The sequence below is a fragment of the Ascidia mentula genome, chromosome 3, assembly GCF_947561715.1.
Source record: "Ascidia mentula chromosome 3, kaAscMent1.1, whole genome shotgun sequence".
Classification (NCBI taxonomy): Eukaryota; Metazoa; Chordata; class Ascidiacea; order Phlebobranchia; family Ascidiidae; genus Ascidia; species Ascidia mentula.
Window position 1 is genome coordinate 9548767 of NC_138568.1, and position 20900 is coordinate 9569666.

At 41.5% G+C, this 20900-nt stretch overlaps 3 protein-coding genes across 3 annotated transcripts in view; 1 reads left to right on the forward strand and 2 right to left on the reverse strand.

Moving 5' to 3' along the window:
• Nucleotides 1-20900, forward strand: part of LOC145895017 (uncharacterized) — a 126163-nt gene that overhangs the window by 56557 nt on the left and 48706 nt on the right. The window lies entirely within an intron of this gene.
• Nucleotides 9941-12691, reverse strand: LOC145895538 (uncharacterized). The gene has a single exon (XM_082984339.1). It carries the CDS (start codon nucleotides 12689-12691, stop codon nucleotides 9941-9943), a length of 2751 nt encoding a protein of 916 aa, XP_082840465.1.
• Nucleotides 12759-19070, reverse strand: LOC145895539 (uncharacterized). Its single transcript, XM_082984341.1, has 6 exons — nucleotides 18399-19070; nucleotides 17986-18038; nucleotides 17711-17929; nucleotides 17046-17638; nucleotides 16649-16994; nucleotides 12759-14925 (listed from the first exon to the last, which is right to left on the reverse strand). The coding sequence occupies exons 1-6, from the start codon at nucleotides 19068-19070 to the stop codon at nucleotides 12759-12761; spliced, it is 4050 nt and encodes a 1349-aa protein (XP_082840467.1).

The window sequence follows — 20900 nt, forward strand, 5'->3', positions numbered from 1 at the left end:
TGTGCTTTTCCATTTTCACAAACTGCACAGTTATAAAACACTGGGAATAATCACCATTTTGGGGGCATTATAATAACAGTGTTTTTTTTTAAACTGGCAACACAATTATTTCCAACAACAATGTTATAATGTCATCCCAAAAAGTTGTGACCATGTCTGTACTGTTTTTATCATGCTAGCCATTGACCTTCTTTGAGACAAACAAAAATCAGTGTTTTATCACACTGTGGGTCATTACAAATGTTTTTTTGTCGTAAGAATTTAAAAAATATTAATTGTGAAAAATAAGGGTTGCTTTAAAAAGAAGTTTGAAACGGCTGATCTGAAGAACAATATTTTAAAGGGGAGGACAGCAATTATTTGGCCTTACCCACGATATTTAATGAAAATGTAGAACATCATGTGGCAATTGATAAGGAAAGCTCTTTTGCGACTGTGTAGAAAAGAAATTTTATTTACTGTTTTTCTTCTAGGATGCCAAGACACCATATCCAACTATATTGTTTTGTTCGGCTACAAAATCAATAACTGTGTCAGTGGACGGGTGAATGATACAAGATGTTTTGTCTGTTCAGTCTGCTATAACGTTAATAATGTCGCTATACTGGATATTTGATAATTGGAACAAATGTCTCACCTTTTTGGCTGTTTATGTGTACAAATTGCCAAATGTCAGACCACCACTGTCGGTGGTTCGTTTCGTGAACAAATTGTGACAGCAGTGGTAACCAATAAAACTAAGTAAAATAAGTGGTGTTCAACAAATGAATTAGAAGCTAACCCTAACCACCAACAAAAAAAGGTGTTTTGTTGTTGATATTTCCACCAAATTTAGGTGGTTAAAAAACGCACTTTAAGGATAGAATTCTTTCTTTCACCCCAAAGGTGGAAGTGGTGAATCACCAAAAAAGGTGGCATATACCACCTTTTTGTTAACAGTGAAAGCCGACTTCGAGCCTAGGATTGAACGAGGCCGAGGGGGACGGGGCGGCAAAGGCGACGCGCGCTGCCGAGGACCTTTTAGCGAGCTCGCACCCGCGCCGAGCGTCAGCTATCGCGGAGCAAGGGAAGAAACTCCTGAGGCTCCAGAACGGACGCCAGTCCGGAAAGGCCTGACGGGGTTGCAAACTCCGGCGGCGTTCCGCGTCCGACGCGTGGGAATGATCACTCATCCCGCGTTGCGGCGCCGGCGCGTACGAAGGGCGAGCACTCCCGCCAACCCACGTGTGGCAATACACGCCGAAGCCGTGATTCTACCTCTTCCAACATTGACAATACCCCAATAACCTTTTTAAATAAGTCAGTGAATAGTAACGATAATGTTAAAATTTCCATGGACGATCTATGAGCTCGCTTCGATAACTTCGTGATTGGCCCCTTTTCTCACAACCCTCATTTTGGCGAGCACGAACACGCGTTGGAAGAGTGGATAGCCGCCGCTAGTGCGGCGCAAAAACGACAAGTACGCAAACCCCGGTTTAACCGCGGCGCCATGCGCCGTTCCATCGTTAACCGGGAACACCCCAATAAGGCAAACCAAACCCCAATGACTTATTTGCTTTTTTTTGACATGTATGATTAAAGCAGACGAAGTAGGCTATAACCAGATATTTGCTTTACCCTGACTTTACTAAAAGAATTCATGCTTCTCGCATATTCCGTAAGCTTTGCCAATTCATGCAACCTATTGTCATCACATGAACTCATCACTGCTTTTCTTGGATCTCTGAACCGGATGTTAACACCATGCTTTCTGAAATTGACTACATTCCGAAATTTGACAAAGATGTTAAGAAACTTAGTTGTATCTGCATTATCACAACCAGCGATTGCACGGAGTTTCCAATGCGAATATAGTCTCATCACAAAATACCCTTCTCTCATTACAAAAAACAGGTTTGCACATTTTGGCTCTCAATAGGTCGAGGATACAGAAACATAATTCAGCTTTGACTGATTAACCCCCTTTCCTATCCCTCCCCCTTTCATCAGTTAGCAGGGTTAAACTAACTCCACACATTGTTTGGCACAGGCACAACTTATTACAACACAACACAATATAACGTTAGGGAATATGGAGTCCACTTTCCCTAATACACTTGGCTAATATGTTATGGTCCTCTTCGATGGTTTTTTCCCCATTCACCCATTTCTACGTCAAGAAGCTCGCACAAGCATTGTGCTTCCATGCCTTTGTGTTCGTACAAGTGTGATTTTCCTGCTTCTCCGTGGAGCACAATGTGAGGTGCAAGTGTGATTCCGTCCTCTTCAAGGTTGCGTGCTTCTAAGGCTGCTTGTATTAGTATTATCAATAATTCTTTTTTGTCGAGTTTTATTCCGTTCCATTTAATGTTCTGCGCCTCATTGACGATTTCTCTGATTGAATTCCTTCTTCATTTTACGGCTTTGCTTGTCGAAGACTGCTATCTGGTAGGCTCTTTTGGCGAGCAGCTCAGGGTAAGAAAAATCCTCTTCAAATAATTTTGCCTTAAAGGCGTTCATTGATGACTTCTGGAACTTTGTTTTTTTTGCTTCTGATGCCAGTTCTGGTGGCACTTCTTCTGGCATGTGCTTGTATGCACTGAGACTTTTGATGCTCCCGACATAGCTTGTAGCGATTCCTAATTCCTGTTTCAAAATGGATTTCCAGTCTTGGAAGCGGTGCAGCTCTTGGACATGTAAAGTCCATGAGCGTGAGCATTCGAACTGTTCCCAATCTCTCCTGGTGCTATTTTCCTTTTCTTTGTGTAAAAACAAATGTTGGGTATCAAGTTGTGGCCAGCCTTGTTACACAAAATGAACGGCAATTAGACATTGAAGAGGCACTCATAGGCGCCGAACACGGGTATGCCTCGCATACCCCACGAAAATCTCGGGTATGCCGCATACCCGAGAATCTGACCAACGTTCGTCACGCGTTATTCAGATTTAGGCAGTTATCACGGTTTACTTTCCCAAAGTAACGAGTTTCTGGACAGCAGGTAATGCAACGTATGCCGCAATAGGTAGCTTTTAGTTTAGGCATAGAGTTCCTAGGTGAACCTCACTTTAGAATTCAGGGTCCTTGACCTTTAAAAGGCATGATCGCTGCAGTAACAACGAGATGTTTATTGCTTGCTTCACCAAATATAATACCACGAGACCCAATTTGCGCTGCTGTTTGGGAAATTTCTCTTTGTCATTCGAAAAAGTTCCTTTGTTTAATATTCAATGCGGTCTTACCGCACATAAACATGCGTTCATTTGGAAAAGTGCTTTGCGTTGCGTGAAGTTTGTAAACTACGAGCCTTAACACAGTCTCACGTCCAACCCTTTCTAGCGCCAAGAAAGATATTTTGCATTTTATGACGTCATATAGTTTGGCATACCCGAAAAAATTGTAAAGTCGGCGCCTATGGAGGCACTGTCTATCTTAAAATCTTGGTCACCTTCTGGGAAACCAAATTTCTTTATGGTTGACAAATGTGATGCAGAAATACATGCAATTGAAAGTGTTTTTGCCGGTATACATGTTCCTCTCTGTAGTTTGTAAGACATAATTTGAAATGATAAATTTACTTACAGATACAAATGTCCTTATTTGTGATTTCCATCGAGAACAGGCATGGGAACGATGGGTAAGAAAGTCTGACAATAATGTTGGCCAACATAAGGACGAAGTGCTTGCACTTATGAGAAATGTAGCAAGTGCCGAATGTGAAGAGAGCTACACTGTAAACCAGTTTGGGTCAAAAAAGCCCAAAAAAATTGGGTCTGTTCATTGGGAAACCCAAAATATTTTTTGGGTTATTCAAACCCAAAAATTTTTGGGTTAAATATCTTCTTACCCTATAGATTTACCCAATAATCTTTGGGTAGAAACACATTCGACCCAATTTTATCTGGTCACTATTTTGGGTTTAAATTCACTATGCCCAAAATCTGTGTCATTTTTTGCCCATTAATCATAGACATTGCACAGCTTGTTTTTTCGAAGAATCACATTTATTGTTTCTTGTCATTCTGTAGAAAGAACATGAACATTTAAAATAACTACAGTCAACACAAATAACTACAGGCTTAGTTTGTCAAGTTGAAGTTTTAACTCCCGCACTGAATCATACATTGAGTTTTCAGGAATATTAAGCAGATATGTTTGAAGAAATTGCAGTGTTTTGGTTATATGTGGGCAGTATTGATAATTGAGAATATAATACACAGCAAATAAAGCTATGATGCCTTTAGAAATGCTGTCCACACTGAGCACAGGGTTTTTCTCCGCAAAAAGTGTATTTTTTTGCGGCAAGAAAATGTCTCCATATACAAACAACACAGTTTGTTGCCGATCTCCAAAATCGGCCCTGGTATCTTCAAATGTTGTGTTGGCCTAAATAGTAAAACAATTTAGTTACATACTCGGTTACTATTGGCCTGTGCTAAATAATAAGGATGCTGCTTTCCAATACCTAAATTGTACTTTTTACACTATGCCCAATTTTAAATAATTATGCACAGAATAACTTTTTGGAAGCTAATAGCCTTGCTAGTCTTGTGGATATAAAATGAGTACATTAGGTCAATACAAAAACTGCCCTCACACTAATGACCTGGCCAATGACCCAAACAACAACAAAAATTTTCCATGAAAATATGAAATATGATTGCTTATACTTACAGGGCACAAATCTAGCAAATACCACTCCTGCCAACTTGCTGTTTTGTGTTGTACTTCGATTAAGTACACAAAAGTAATCTTCTAACCATAAAGTGAACATCTACAAAAACAAAAATTTTGTAACATTTTTATGTGATAGTTTTTTCAGGCTTACCAGCAAAGCAATCATTCTCATCAAATGGCAAAAAGTCCAATATTTTTTTTATATAGGATGTTTTGTTTGGTTTTCCCGAAGAATATTTAATAATTGTTTGAAACAAGTTTTTGGCAATGCTGTTCAAAGCAGCTTCATCAGTAAAATTTTGTTTTCTTTTAAATTAACGAAGCAACTACAAGAAATAGAAATTACATTAAATTCAGTCCATAAATTTACAGTACCGCAGTCAAGCTATGGTTCAAAGCCGCTACAAATTGGCAAGTCAGAAAAAGATTTAAAGAATCAGCAGTGGAGCTCTGACTTGTCAATATGTGGCTTTGACGTATATGTAACAAAAATACATGAAAATACAATTAACATACCTCGTTGTACATAGTTAAAGCTGGCCATTCTTTTATTAATGTCATAAGAGAAGGATTATTTTCAAAAACAAAGTTTTTGCGGACACAAAATGTTTCCTCCATTTTTTCTGCAATAAGTTTCTTATTGCGCAGCAAAGTTGTTTTTTTAAATTCATGCAGCAGGATCTAAAATAATCAAGTCAAAAATCCATCATAACAAAGCTTTAAAAAGTTTAAATCCATACTTCTTTTGCCTCGTCATACAAGTTTTCGCCCCGTGTATGTACTTCATATGATTGATGAGAAACCTTTCTTCGCTTTAAAGAAGGGTTGTTATATGCTCTTTTGATTTAGGGGTACCCATGACACTTCCGCTGTTTTTTAGCATGCACATTTAATCGGTCTGATATATTTTTGTACCAAAATGCCTGTGAAATGTAAATAAATAAGCATGGTTATTGAATTACTTGGTAAGTTATACTTCACTCTAACCTTGCCATCTGTTGCACCTAGTCCAAGACGAGCTGATTTGTACTGCTCCAAGAAAGCATCTAAACGCCTCGTTCTTTAGATGTCGGCATGGTCTGCAAAATATATATATATAGCTTATAGCTTACCTTTTCCAAGTTAAGTGTAATTTATCAAAGCTTTGGCAATTTTTTCACGTTTAAAGAAGTATATGTAAAACTTACTCTCAATTTCAGCATTTATTTGAAGAACTTCCCCTTGTGGGACATCTTCCAGAGTAGTCTTGATTGACAAAATCAATTAAACCCTGGATGCTTAAATCCATACTAAGTCTTTTTCACTTTTTTTGATTAACTCACAAAATGATACACGAAACAGCTTACAACACTACCTGTAATTAAGAAAAAGGCGCGCCCAACGTTCGGTAATCACGTTCGCACAGGTAGAGACAAAGAAGTTCAAAGAACTAAGACTGGGGAGGCAAGTTAGTTTGGCGCCCTTTTCAGTGAGCAGTCAGGCGTGACGCGCACATTGTTTGAACTTTAAAAAAATAATTTTGAAACACAAGAATTGTTTTAAAAAAGTTTTTGTACTTCACACGGTTGAAGGATTGTAAATTATAATTTTTTTTATAGTTTTAATGGTAAATCTGTTTCGTCGAGCAGATTTCAATAAAATTCAGATAATTCAAGTGGTTTATTTTCACAAGATTGAGATTTATTATGAGCTCATTATGAGGATAATACACCATAGTAAGAGTATAATACAAATAAACTATTTTTAATTCTATCGCAGCATTACGTAATCAACCGGTGTCAAAAACATTTCGCAGCAGCGAGTGGTGCAAACAAAAGTTCTAACGGCGTAAAGCGATTTGTAGCTATGCCGTATGAATGAAATTTTTGTCATTCTTTCTTTATAAGCTAGCTAGCCCTTAAACTGACATGTATGCAAACCATACCGACGATGTAAGGTTCAGACTTGTTTGCAAAATTTATAATAAAACTACGACGAAAGTACCACCGCAAAAACTCTCATTGGCGTGTTCCTTGCCTGGAAGCCATCGTTCATGCGACGGTTCACGCCAACACTGGCGTTCGTATTTTGCAATGCTCGACCACAATTAACCTTACAGTTTACAGCCGAAAATCGGGAAATTTCTCCCAAAAAATTTGACCCCGACCTTTCAAATATCCTGGTTACGCCTATGACTATACATAATTAGAATAGAAATTTACCCTTTCGTAAAATTGTTGCCTTGGCAGCCACCTACAAAATAAGACTCGGTTGGCATCACAACATTTTGGTTGGCTCACATCAGGAAACACAATATACTTACACAGCGGCCTGCGGAATTTTGTTTTGTCTAAACAAGAAAAAAAGATAGCGTTTTAATCAGTTCTCAACCCGAATCAATCTTAATTATTTCATAATCAGCCCACTTACCGCTGTAGGTCCTCAAACACATGACGAGGCAGCCATCTGCAACAAAACGCAATGGGTAAAAATTATTCTAAAACAAGTATGACGAAACGCACATTTTTTGTTCTTGACCTTGATGCTGAAAGTAAAAACAAAAAATACAGTTAAAGTAGAAGGAAAAAAACGTTAAAATTGTGACATTACCCACGGGATGGGCGGCGCATCGCCGTGAAAATACTGCAGGTTAAATTGGCAGTTTATCTCCATTTTTCCTTCTGGCAGTTAATTTCCTGCAAACAAATAACGGCAATTAATCAACGTTGCGCAAACAAACTATTTATTTTCAAGTCATGCCAATTTTTTGCCACGTACATAAGCTAATGCATGGCTGAACATAATAGCGATCGACGGATTATGTGCTGTCAACAAAATCTAATCTACGTTACATCTGTACAGACCATCGAAAAACTTCTTAACTTAAAGCCCTTGCAACTGTATACGAAAACCAAAGTTTACGTTGAACGCAATGAATTTCTTAACTTAAAGCGCTTGCAACTGTACACGAAAACCAGCGTGTACGTTGAACGCAACGAATTTCTTAACTTAAAACCATTGCAACTGTACACATATATTACAGCAGAAGTTAATCCTAATGCGTTTCTGGACTAAAAGCATATAGCATTGTCCAGGAATAATGCAGTTGTCGTCAAACACAATGGATTTCGCAATGATTTTCTAACTTAAAGCGCTTGCAACTTGACACAAAAACCAGAGTGGACGTTGAACGCAATGAATTTCTTAACTTAAAGCGCTTGCAACTGTACATAAAAACCAGCGTGTTCGTTGAACGCAATGAATTTCTTAACTTAAAGCCCTTGCAACCGTACACGAAAACTAGAGAGTACGTTGAACGCAATGAATTTCTTAACTTAAAGCCCTTGCAGCCGTACACGAAAACTATGGTGTACGTTGAACGCAACGAATTTCTCAACTTAAAGCCCTTGCAACTTGACACAAAAACCAGAGTGGACGTTGAACGCAATGATTTTCTAACTTAAAGCGCTTGCAACTTTACACAAAAACCAGAGTGGACGTTGAACGCAATGAATTTCTTAACTTAAAGCCCTTGCAACTGTACACAAAAACCAGCGTGTACGTTGAACGCAATGAATTTCTTAACTTAAAGCGCTTGCAACTTGACACAAAAACCAGAGTGGACGTTGAACGCAATGAATTTCTTAACTTAAAGCCCTTGCAACTGTACACAAAAACCAGCGTGTACGTTGAACGCAATGAATTTCTTAACTTAAAACCATTGCAACTGTACACATATATTACATCAGAAGTTAATCCTAATGCGTTTCTGGACTAAAAGCATATAGCATTGTCCACGAATAATGCAGTTGTCGTCAAACACAATGGATTTCGCAATGATTTTCTAACTTAAAGCGCTTGCAACTTGACACAAAAACCAGAGTGGACGTTGAACGCAATGATTTCTTAACTTAAAGCGCTTGCAACTGTACACAAAAACCAGAGTGGACGTTGAACGCAATGATTTTCTAACTTAAAGCGCTTGCAACTGTACACGAAAACCAGAGTGGACGTTGAACGCAATGATTTTCTTAACTTAAAGCCCTTGCAACCGTACACGAAAACTAGGAATTTCTTAACTTAAAGCCCTTGCAACTGTACACAAAAACCAGCGTGTACGTTGAACGCAATGAATTTCTTACACTGACGTACAACAGGTTTCACAATGTACGTACGAAGTTGTCTCCCGCTATTTTTCCTTACATTCCCCAGTCCGCATCGAAACCAATACAAATGATACGGGGAAACTAAGGAGTGATAGTTACCTGAAAAATCCGAGTGTACGTTAGTATAATTTCCGGTTATTTGACATGTTTGGATTGTTTTTCATTCAAACCCTCATGAATCGGTCAAGATGCTTAGTTTTTTTCCGAATTCGAAATAGCAAACCATTGTTGCGGTGGTACTTGATAGTAAGGACCCTGTTGTGTGAAGGCTTTCTGGAGGTCTAGATACTGACTTTCCACAAGACTGTTAATAGTCGAAATTAGTTGAGGCAATTTTAGCAGTTTTTATTTTTAAGATGTGGTTCATTGACTCAGCATAGTTGTTAGACCATCCGATTTTGACATTTTGTCTCGTTTTCCACACCTTCTCGTACATCAGAGGAAACAATCGTGATTGAAGATAGGAGGTTACATCAGGGCATTTGTCTATGCACATTTGCAAAACAACTGTTTCTGTTGCGCTGCCCTTGGCAGTCAGACGGGCGTGACTGGTTGCGCCCGGACAGTGCAACAGACGATTTTTCCTCAATGGTTCTTAACGCACACGCTTCTTCTTCAAAAGGAACGGTTCAACTTTATTCAAAGACGCTGCGGTTTCTACACAACACGCGTTGAATTAGCGACCAAAAACATTGAAATTAAATGCACAATTTCTTACCGAACTATTTTGGAACCAGTCACAAAAACATCGGCTTCTTCCCAATCAATAACACAGCAGGAAACCACGTTAGCAGATTCAACTTGCACTTAAATTGCCTTAATTTATCTTATTCAAATAGAACATAATATTAGTTTCATACAGCAGAAAACTAACCAGGACAAAACTCAGTCAACAACAGTACAGGCAGGCACTGGGGTTCTACGGGAACAACGGTATTTGTGACGTAACAACGGTACATTGTGCTGACGTCAATTATCAATACATCACATAAAACAGTGGCGATGTAACACTCCCCCCCAAAATGTGGGAATGACATGAAACATTTTTACAAACACATCGCCAATATCTTGCGTATCGCGGCGAGAAATCAGTGTCCAAAGGTATCTTCAGAAAACCGAGCAGTTACCCGGAGTTCATCTAGCAAACCGAGCTGACATCGCTCGGAAAGGTTGAGGAGGTCTCATCAGAATCAACGATGCGACACAGTTTTGTGATAGGGCGCCGAAAGACACCGCTGCTCGTCCGAACGAGCACAATGCGAACTTTTCCATTTTCATCGGGGTACGTCTCAATGATTCGACCGATCGCCCATTTTGAACGGCACTCAGATTCGCACACAAGTAGGACGACATCATTTTTCTTAAAGTTGCGATGAGAATCATGCCACTTGGGACGAGCAGTGATAACCGGCAGGTATTCTCTCATGAACCTCTTCCAGAAATGGTCAGCGAGAAACTGCACCTGACGCCAACGCCGTCTTGTATAGCAATCCTTTTTCTCTGCAATCGTCGGAGGCAGGTTGGGCGATCCTCTCATCAGCAGGAGATGATTCGGGGTCAGCGGTTCTTCGTCCCTATGATCAAATGTCACCGGGACAAGGGGTCTTGAGTTGATTATGGATTCAGCTTCCACAAACAAGGTCTCCAAGACTTCATCAGACATCACCTGGGAACCAGCAAGCGAGGACATGATCCGACGAACAGAACGAATCATACGTTCCCAAACGCCACCCATGTGGCTTGCAGCAGGAGGGTTGAATGACCACGACGTCTGTTTCTGAAGCAGAAATTCAGAGATTTGAAGCTGGTTCCATGCCTGCAACGACTCTCTCAGTATTTTCTCGGCACCAACAAAATTTGTGCCATTGTCGCTGAAGATATGCTTTGGTGCTCCGCGTCTCCCAATGAAACGACGAAGGGCAGCTATAAACGAATCAGTAGACAGACTGTGGGCAACCTCCAGATGAACGGCACGGATTGTAAGGCAGGTGAATATGCAACCGTAACGTTTCACTTCGCTGCGACCCTGCTTCACCAGAAAAGGACCGAAATAGTCAATTCCGACATTGGAGAACGGAGGGTCAGCGATTCCCAAGCGAGCCGACGGCAGATCGGCCATCATCTGCCGACCCGGTTGAGCATTGCGGCGTCGACAAGACAGACATTTTCCAAGCACGCGCCGTACGGCAACACCGCCCTTGATGATCCAGTAGTCTTGTCGAACTGAAGTCCAGGTGTGTCCCATCCCGGAGTGTCCAACTCTTTTATGATGGGCCAGGATTAATAGGTCAGTCAAATGCGAAGAATGGGGCATGATTGCAGGATGTTTCGCGTTGAAACTTATCGGCGCTTTGTCTAAACGTCCACCAACACGGAGCACTTGATCAACCAGAACAGGGTTTAACTTGTAGACGGAACGACTGCAGTCAGTCTTTTTTAGTCGAGAATTTCCACTTAATGCAGAGAGAAGTAAAGCAAAACTTTTCCGCTGCTCGTACTTGACAAGTTCCAACTCGGCGATCTTCAACTCAGACAAGCCAATGTCAGTTGACGGGACAACTGATAATTTCCTTCGATGTATCAAAAACATCTTAAATCTCATCCACCAGGCCACGGCTTTCTTTAATCGATGTAGGCACGAGTAACGTTCAATGATTCGATCCATGGGGTGCTTCGGCTGATGTACGTTAACAGTACAGGAGGCTGCAGCCTTCCCCATCGGATTAAATTCCTCAGGAACAACGGCAGCATTTGGCGGTTGCGACGGCCAGTTGGTTTCTGGCTCCAGGAGAAACATTGGACCTTTTAACCAGCGACTCGAATTGACAAGGGCATCAGCGGGTAGACCTCTTGAGGCATCATCTGCGGGATTTAATTTTGTAGGAACGTGTTTCCAATTCGTAATGTCGGTCAGTCGCTCAATCTCTGCCAGGCGATTGGGGACAAAAACTGGAAACCGTTTGGTTGCATTTCGAATGCTTAACAGAACAGCAGTGGAATCACTCCAGAAAACTGAACTTTCAATGGGCAAGTCTAGTTCCTTTCTCATGAGGCGATCCAACCTCGCAGCGAGCACAGCAGCGGTGAGCTCCAGTCGAGGGATCGTCTTCGTGTTCAACGGGGCAAGTCGGGATTTTCCAATCAGAAAAGAACACATCACTGTCCTGTGATCGTCTTCGATGCGAAGATATGACACGGCGCCATACGCATACTTAGATGCGTCAGCGAAATGATGCAGTTGATACTTCAATGGAGGTTTCAGTTCCGAAGACCTGAAGCAACGTGGAACGACAACATTGCTTAAGTGAGGCAACTCAGCAAGCCACCTCTTCCAGTTATCGAATATCAATTCCGGAATGCCGCCATCCCAATTCAGTTCCATTCTGCACAAGTCCTGCAGCAATAACTTGGCCCTTAGAATCACGGGAGATACGAAGCCCAGCGGGTCGTAAAGTGAACTGACAGCTGAAAGGATTCCTCTACGCGTGTGCGGCCTGCTCGGCGGTTTGACTTTGAACCGAAATGCGTCCTCCGCAACAGACCAATGAACACCAAGGACTCTCTGTTGCGTAGCATCATCGAGGCAACGCGATTTCACAACCTTTGCTCGATCGTTTTCGGGAACCGACTCCAAAACGCGTTGTTCGTTAGAGAGCCACTTTGTCAAGCGAAATCCTCCTCTGGCTAGCAGGTCTTTCAAACGAAGACGAACAGCGATAGCAGTTTCTATATCCTTGACGGATGCGAGGCAGTCGTCCACATAAAAATTGCGCCGCAAAACGGTTTCAACCTGTGGATCAAAGTTTTTACCGAATAAATCTGCGGTCTGCCTCAGACAGAAGGTGGCGCAACTCGGAGAGGACGTTGCACCAAATAAGTGCACTTTCATCCGGTGAGGCGTCGGTGTACAGGTCAGATCTCCACCGGGCCACCAGAGAAATCGAAGTGCATCGCGATCACGGGGTTCCACCCGAACCTGGTGGAACATTGCCTCGAAAATCAGGACCTTGCATCAGTGCGTCGTTCAGTGAGACGCTTCTGCTTCGGGCAGCACAATCAAAGACCACACGAAGCTTGTCAGGCTTGTGTGGGTTAAATACTGGGTGGTGAGGCAGGTACCAGATGCGATTGTCTGTCACGACCTTGTTGTCGGGAATTTCTTCGGCGTATCCTTTGGATATGTACGTTTGCACCGTGTCTACATATCCCTTTCGCAGAACATCGTTGTTAGACAATCGTCTTTTCAAACCGACCAGTCGCTTTTCCGCCATCTGGCGGCTGGGTGGCAACTTTTCGATTCCAGGTCTCCAAGGTAATGGGAGCTCAAAATGTCCATCTTGATGCTTCACCGATGCCTTCATCGTGTCATAAACAATTCGATCTTCCCTGGATGAGGGTATGTCGAATACTGATGTTCCGTCGCCAAAGTCGCTCTTCCACAAACACTCTATCTCCCGTTGGAACATGACTTGTGCAACCTTTAAAAAACGGACATGTGCTTCGCTCCTTGCAGACGAACCAAGTGCGGGACCAAAGAGTGACCAGCCAAGAGATGTCTTTACAGCACAAGGTGTCCCCTGCGGTCCAGAACGTGTACACTGTACGTTGAAGGCTGCGGGGTTATCGGCTCCGATCAGTATCGTCACAGTTCCCCCTTCCAGGCGACGCAGGGGCAACTCCTTGAAGTGATTGAACTCCGCAAGCTTCTTCGCATCAGGGATCCTATTCGGCGACACGGGAATTTTGTCGATGGACAGCACTTCCGGCAACAACAACGGCTCTCCGTCATCAAGCGGCATGACGGTGAAGGACACAGTGGAGCCTTGGTACACTCGCGATTGATCTGTCAGAGTGCTCAGACAAATCTTTCGATCCTTGGATTGCAGACCAAGTTTATCAATCAGACCTTGTTCGCAAAATGTAGACGTAGAACCTTGATCAAGAAAAGCGTACGTATTTACCTCGATGTTGTTGTGTCTGACCTTTACGGGAACGACGTTGAGGTAGACTCCGCAGTTGTCCGTTGTAGCTTCCATTATCGGTGCCGATTGTTCTATCGGCGGTGGCTTCGGGGCAGGGTTCTCTGTAATCTTGCCGGGTCGCCTCTTCTGAAAGGCGCCATGCAACTTTGTGTGGTGAAAAGTGCCAGTGCAACCTTCTACCGAGCATGGCTTGCGAATCGTGCATTTCCCGCAACGATGACCTGAACAAAGGCATTTAAAACACAATCCATTTGTGACAACAAACCCACGTCTATCCTGGGGAGACATTCCGTCGAATTTCGGGCACTTGGACAGGTCGTGAGGCTTGTTACAGCACGCACATGAAACGGGAGTAGGTGGGTTTTGACTTCGAGGCTGACTGGATGTCGACGACGAGATGTTGTACGCAGCAGCACGAGGACCCTTCTTTACCGAAACAGGGACGGGTTTTTCGTGCACGCTTTCGTAGACAGCCTCGACACCGAACAACGAGTTGGCGTTGCGCGCTCGCTCTACGACAAAATTTGTAAAGGCGAGATATCCGGCTTGGGATCCAGTCTCGTCGAGCACTTGAACGGAACGTTCGATCCACTTCTCTTGAAGCCGGAACGGCAGTTTTCGAATTAGCTGTCTTAACGTATCCAAGGAGTTCAAGCTCGCGTACTCCTCAATATCTTCAAGTGAGCTGCGACACTTTTCTAAAAGGTCAGAAAATTCCATCAGGTCTTTTGGTCGACCTTGCTTGACTGGCGGAAATTGTTTGAGCCGACGTTCACATGCGTTGGCAATAATATGGGGTTGTCCGTAATCGTATTCAAGTCGGGAACGGGCTTTGGAGTATCCTGAGATCTTATCCTTGCTGTAGATCTCAAGTTTAGCAGCAATGAAGTCTTCGCAGAATTGCAACAAACAAACTAGCCGTGAATATTGGGACTTCGTTCGGCTATGAACATGGGACTCAATAGCACGAACAAATGACCAGTAGTTCAACGGATCGCCATCAAACTTTCTGACCGCGGGCTGGGGCAAAACGATTCGCTGTTGTATGAAGTCCTCTTCTGGGACGTATCTACGCGACGGAGAGACAACATCCTGTATGTTCAACGGAAAGGGATCAGGACCTTGATATGACTTAAGGTGGCTGTACACAGGATGCGTTTCGGTCCGTTTTCGTCCGTAAGCGCATACGCGCGTAAAAATTCGGTCCGTCGCCTTCCGACGGCGTCTTCACACAGAATGCGTAACGTCCGAAACTTGCGAACCATGCGTTAACGCAGGGCCATCCGACGCGATCAAACATGTTTGATTTTTACGCACGTACGCATGCGATTTTGTTGCTGTGAAAATATACCCATCTTGAATGAAGTAGGTTTTTGTAATATTTATACATACTTGAAAGGTTAAAATGGTAATTTTGAGATCAACAGTTGATTTTTTACTCTTTTTTTGGTTAAATATCTTTTGTGAGGCAGTGATTATCAGTAATAATAGCTGTTACAATTGCATAACAACTGGTATACTTAGTAGGCCCCTAAAATGGAATATAGTAAGGAAAAACTGATTGAACTTGTCCGTGAAAGACCAGCTTTATATGATATCAAAGATCCAAAACATTGTGACAAAACATATTTCCAAAATGCATGGGATGCTGTTGGCAAAGCATGTGGTATAACAGGTAACAAAAATTGTACAATTTACAATTTGTCCAAGCAAAGATAATGTTTTCGCCTGCCTTTGAAAGGTAAAAGTGCCAAAGAAAAATGGAGAAACCTAAGAGATACGTATGTACGCAAAAAGAAAGAAGCAGAGAGACCAAGTGGATCTGGTTACATACCTGCACCAACCTGGCCATACTTTTCATCAATGATGTTTTTGGACAATTATACAAAGCATCGCAGGCAATATTATTATTAAACTTATTTGGTTGTATCTGAACTTACTACATGTTTAGGACTGAGTCTAACATTTTGCAAGAGGACCCAACTTTGACAGCAGAAGAACAACAAGTTTACTCTGCTTTTTGTGAGGCAGCAGACATTGGTAATACAGTCAACAGCATGTTAATAAACTGTTAAGACAAGGTCCTGTATTTTTTTAGCCATCAGTCCTGATACTTCAGGTAAACAGTCTGAAGTACATGAAATTGGTACACCTGAAGGTTTACAAACCCCAAAAAAACGAAAGCCACAAGCATTAACTGGTCGTTCACCCAGTTCGGTTGGTAAAAAGAGAAGGAGGAAGGCTGCGGGTGTCGATCTATCGGTAATAGTGTTTAAACCTAGCAAGAGGATGTGTAAAATAATTCATATCATTTAATTACAATGATTTTGCATAGGAACAATTGGGTGAAACTTTGCACGCAACCAATGCTTTGATTTCTGAACAACTAAAAAAACCTCAAAGTACCATGGCATTTCATTATGCCAAAATTATTGAACAAAGATTGGATGCAATGCCAAAAAACATGCATAAAGCTTTTGTAGCCATTACTGAAGTATTGGCAGATTATGACAAAGTTGAGATGCAGGAAAGTGCGGAGATTGTATAGCTTTGTATTAACTGTATATATGCAAGTATCAAACTGTTTTCAGTTCTTTTTCACATGTTTGACTGTAATTTACCTGAAACACAAGTATTGGTACTGTTCTTTTCATTTCACTGTTCACTTTCTTTAGTATTTTACTGCCAGTATTCTGTTCTATTCATTTGCAGTGTTCTTTCATTTCCTTCAAATACATCTTCAATTGCATTTTTATACATGCCAACATTCAGTATGCATTCACTGTTCTTTTATTACAAAAAACATATAAAAGAAAAGCAATCTGTCTTAATCAAGGGTTGTGCCCTGTGAAACTATGTTGTACTGCCAAGACACTTCCCCCTGGCTGCTGCTGAAGTAGTCCTTCAGCAAGTCTCTTATTTGCCTTGCATACAATGAATGGTGGTGAAATCTTTGATCTTGGATGTTGGGAAGACATGCAGTTTCCTCTTGTCGCCAAGCTCCCTCAACAAGTTCACCATTTACTTCATAGTCAACATCATTGGCACCAATGTATTCCCTAGTTTCTATAGACTTCTTTAAATTTTTGCTCTGCAACCAGTTATGTAGAACCACAGTAGCCTTGACAACTTGAGTTGCAGTTTCAACGTTTGCCATTATTGTTGATCTAAGTACCCGCCATCTTTGAGCAAGAATACCAAAGGCATTTTCTGCAAAAAGAAAGGTTAAGCTGCTGTTTAAACATGCAAATATCATTTTACCTATACAGCGCCGAGCTCGACTTAATCTGTAGTTAAATATTTTTTTGTCATCTGAAAGACCTCGATCAGGAAATGGTCGCATTAAGTATGGCTTTAATGGAAAAGCATTGTCACCTACAATGCAGTAGGGCACTTCCACATTTGAGGAAGGAAGCATAGCAGCTGGAGGAATGTTTACACCATCTTCAAAGTATTTACTTATTGGAGAATTGGCATAAACACCTCCATCACTGTGGTGTCCGGAATCACCAATGTCCACGAATGTAAAAAGGTAGTTGGCATCACACACTCCAAGAAGGACAATACTGTGAAAATGCTTGTAGTTATAATATTCACTTCCTTGTTTTGCTGGTTTTTGTATGGCAACATGTTTCCCATCAATACTTCCGATACACATCGGAAACTGCCATTTGTTTTGGTATTCATTTGCAATTTCCATCCATTCAGAGTGACTTGCTGGAGGAGTGAGAACTTTTGGCCTTAGCACGGTCCAAATTGCTGCACTTGTTTCAGGCACAATTTTGCAGATCAAAGATTCACTGACACGAAATTGAAATGCCAAGTCCGAAAATGAATTTCCACTGGCTAGGTACCTAGTGAATGGCAACAATCAAAAATGGTATTTGATGTTGAAGAAATAGAAATAATGTGTAAAATAAACTTACCTCAGTGTTATAGCCAATCTATGTCCCGGGGATATTGGTGCGCGCCAGTTTGTATGCACCTTAGCAATCAATGGTTTAACTTCTTCAAGTAATTCAAGAAAACATTTTTTGTCCATTCGAAAATATTTGAAGTAAAATTCTGGGTCAGCTTCCAGTTCTGGTACTAAACTAAGCCACTGGCCTTTTTGTCGTTGTCTATATATTTGACGCATCCATAGCCTACATGGATGTAAACATAATTTAAAACAAAAAAACATTTTGTTCAAACATTTTACCTTTTTCTTTGTTTTCGTTTTTCGTTGTGTATGATGGCAGACAACAAAACCAACTGAACACATATAAGAGGTAGTACTACTTTAAAATCACTGATCTGCAATTGTACAAATGCGCAGCAGCAGTCATCGGTCCTTTGTTGACATGCGCAACCAAGCGTAAATTCGTACGATAACGGATTCTGTGTACAGTGCCCTTTAACGGATGGTTCGGAACGAAAATTCGTTCCGTTTACGTACGTAATCTGTCGGTCCGTTTTCGGATGCGATTTACGTACGTTAACGCAATACGCATTCTGTGTACAGCCACCTTAAGCAACGGGTGCGCTGACGGATTGCGGGAAAAACGGCTTCGTATCCACGCAAGTTGGGTGTGACCGTGGTACGACAGGGACAGCAGGTTGGTAAGCATTTACCGGCGCACTATTGAACTCAGGTCGAAGCCCCCCGACAGAGGAACTTGTCACGGGAGGATGTCTTGGGTCACACAGCAGGGGATCTCCAGCAATGGATTCTTCCTCCCACGCACGTACTTCAGCCTCGGCCATCTCAACCTCATCGTCGACTCGTTTTCTTCTTCGTTCAGCATTAAGTTCTGCTTGACGCCTTGCAAGTTCAGAATCTTCATTGACTTGACGCTGTGACACCCGAGCCAATTGAAGTTTAACACGAGCGGCTATTCTTTGACGGGTAATCGAGGAGGTGGAGGAAACAGAGCTATGTACGTCAACATGTGAACTCGACGATCGGCTTGATATAGTCTTCCGACGCCCAGTTGACTTCTTGGCGTTGGCAAACCACTCCGCCACACGAGAATCGAGTTCACGTTTTGCACGCTGGCAATCCTGTCTTGCCAGAGCCAATTCTTTGCTGTTTTCAGCAAGCGGCGCATAGGCATCAATCAGGTCGGAAAAACACTTCTCGAGCTGTGGCAGGTTTTCCTTAACAAGAACAGCGTTGTCAATTTTCAGCATTAACTCTTCAACATGCAGACAAGATTGTTGCCATGCGTGCGCGCAGCTGGATACTAGCAAAACCGCCGGGTCCTCGACGGTGGAAGACGAAGACGGTGAAGCAGGATCACACATTTCGAATGGTAATAAATCCAAATGGTTCGAAACGGACTGAGAATAAATCCAATAATTCGAAACGATGATAAGGAATTAAATAGTTCGAAACGATGTTGCGCTGCCCTTGGCAGTCAGACGGGCGTGACTGGTTGCGCCCGGACAGTGCAACAGACGGGTTTTTCCTCAATGGTTCTTAACGCACACGCTTCTTCTTCAAAAGGAACGGTTCAACTTTATTCAAAGACGCTGCGGTTTGTACACAACACGCGTTGAATTAGCGACCAAAAACATTGAAATTAAATGCACAATTTCTTACCGAACTATTTTGGAACCAGTCACAAAAACATCGGCTTCTTCCCAATCAATAACACAGCAGGAAACAACGTTAGCAGATTCAACTTGCACTTAAATTGCCTTAATTTATCTTATTCAAATAGAACATAATATTATTTTCATACAGCAGAAAACTAACCAGGACAAAACTCAGTCAACAACAGTACAGGCAGGCACTGGGGTTCTACGGGAACAACGGTATTTGTGACGTAACAACGGTACATTGTGCTGACGTCAATTATCAATACATCACATAAAACAGTGGCGATGTAACAGTTTCTTTTGTTTTGTATTCAATTTCATCAGTGCTCCCAGGAAGTCCGAAAACTTGTTGTATAATTACATTTCTCAATGATTTTCTTGTTCCAGCATGTACAAGATAATGCAGCAAGTTAACTTTCAAGTGCCTGCAGCATAACACAGGCCAGACAGTGGCATTCCTTCAAAACACGCTTTTGTCTCTTCACACCATTGTTTGTGCGAATGAGAACCTTCAACTGATAAACACGATACAACCATAACCACTGTAATGGTGGGAAACAAAATTGAAATTTTGTAAACGAATTTTGTGAACGAATTTTGTGAACAAAATTCTTGACGACGACTGGCCACATGATGGGGGTAGAGGGCCATACTTGAAATTAGAAGCGTTACGCAAACGTGCTGTAACATATTATGGAATAAAAATGCTAGGTTATACAGGTGTCAAATGAGCTATTTAAATCAACACTATCGGATAAATTGGACAATGTTGGTCCAAACGTGAGATAATGGGGCCGGGGTTAAGGATTGTTCCTAAATCAGAAATCTTTTTCAACTAATTTATCAAACTAATCTGTTGGAACATGTCATACGAATTAATCCAAAACAAACTAGATTTTCATCCACTATCACACGAAACAAACGCTGTGCGAAATATGTGTGAGTAGGGCATATGTTGAAGCAAAACGTTTCTTAATTTAAAGTTGAAACGCCTTAGTAAGTATAACTTACGTCTATATATACTGTGATAACTGATTTTATCTATTCAAAAATGCAAAAAGTTGCACAAAAACATCATGAACATAGCATGAATTAAAATTTGTTTTCGAAACAAAATTCGATTACAAATGCCTTTGATCCGTTAATCACTGTGTTGTATAGAGTGGGAAACAAAATTTGTTTTCGAAACAAAATTCGTTTATAAATGCATTTAAACCGTTAATCACTGTGTTGTACATAGTGGGAAACAAAATTTGTTTTTGAAACAAAATTCGATTACAAATGCCGTTGATCCATTAATCACTGTGTTGTAATACCATTAGTCCGACACAAATATGTTGTTCATAGTGGAAACAGAATCTGTAATTTGTGTGTGAAGTTCAAAGTCACTTGATTTAAAAATGTCAAAAAATTTTTCGACCACCATCACAGGCGGTCTCTCAAAATCAATTATTTCCGCCGAACCTTAGCCACCATAGTCTCAAACATGCGTTTTCGTTCGCGAATAAAAAACTAAAAGACATACGCCAATTT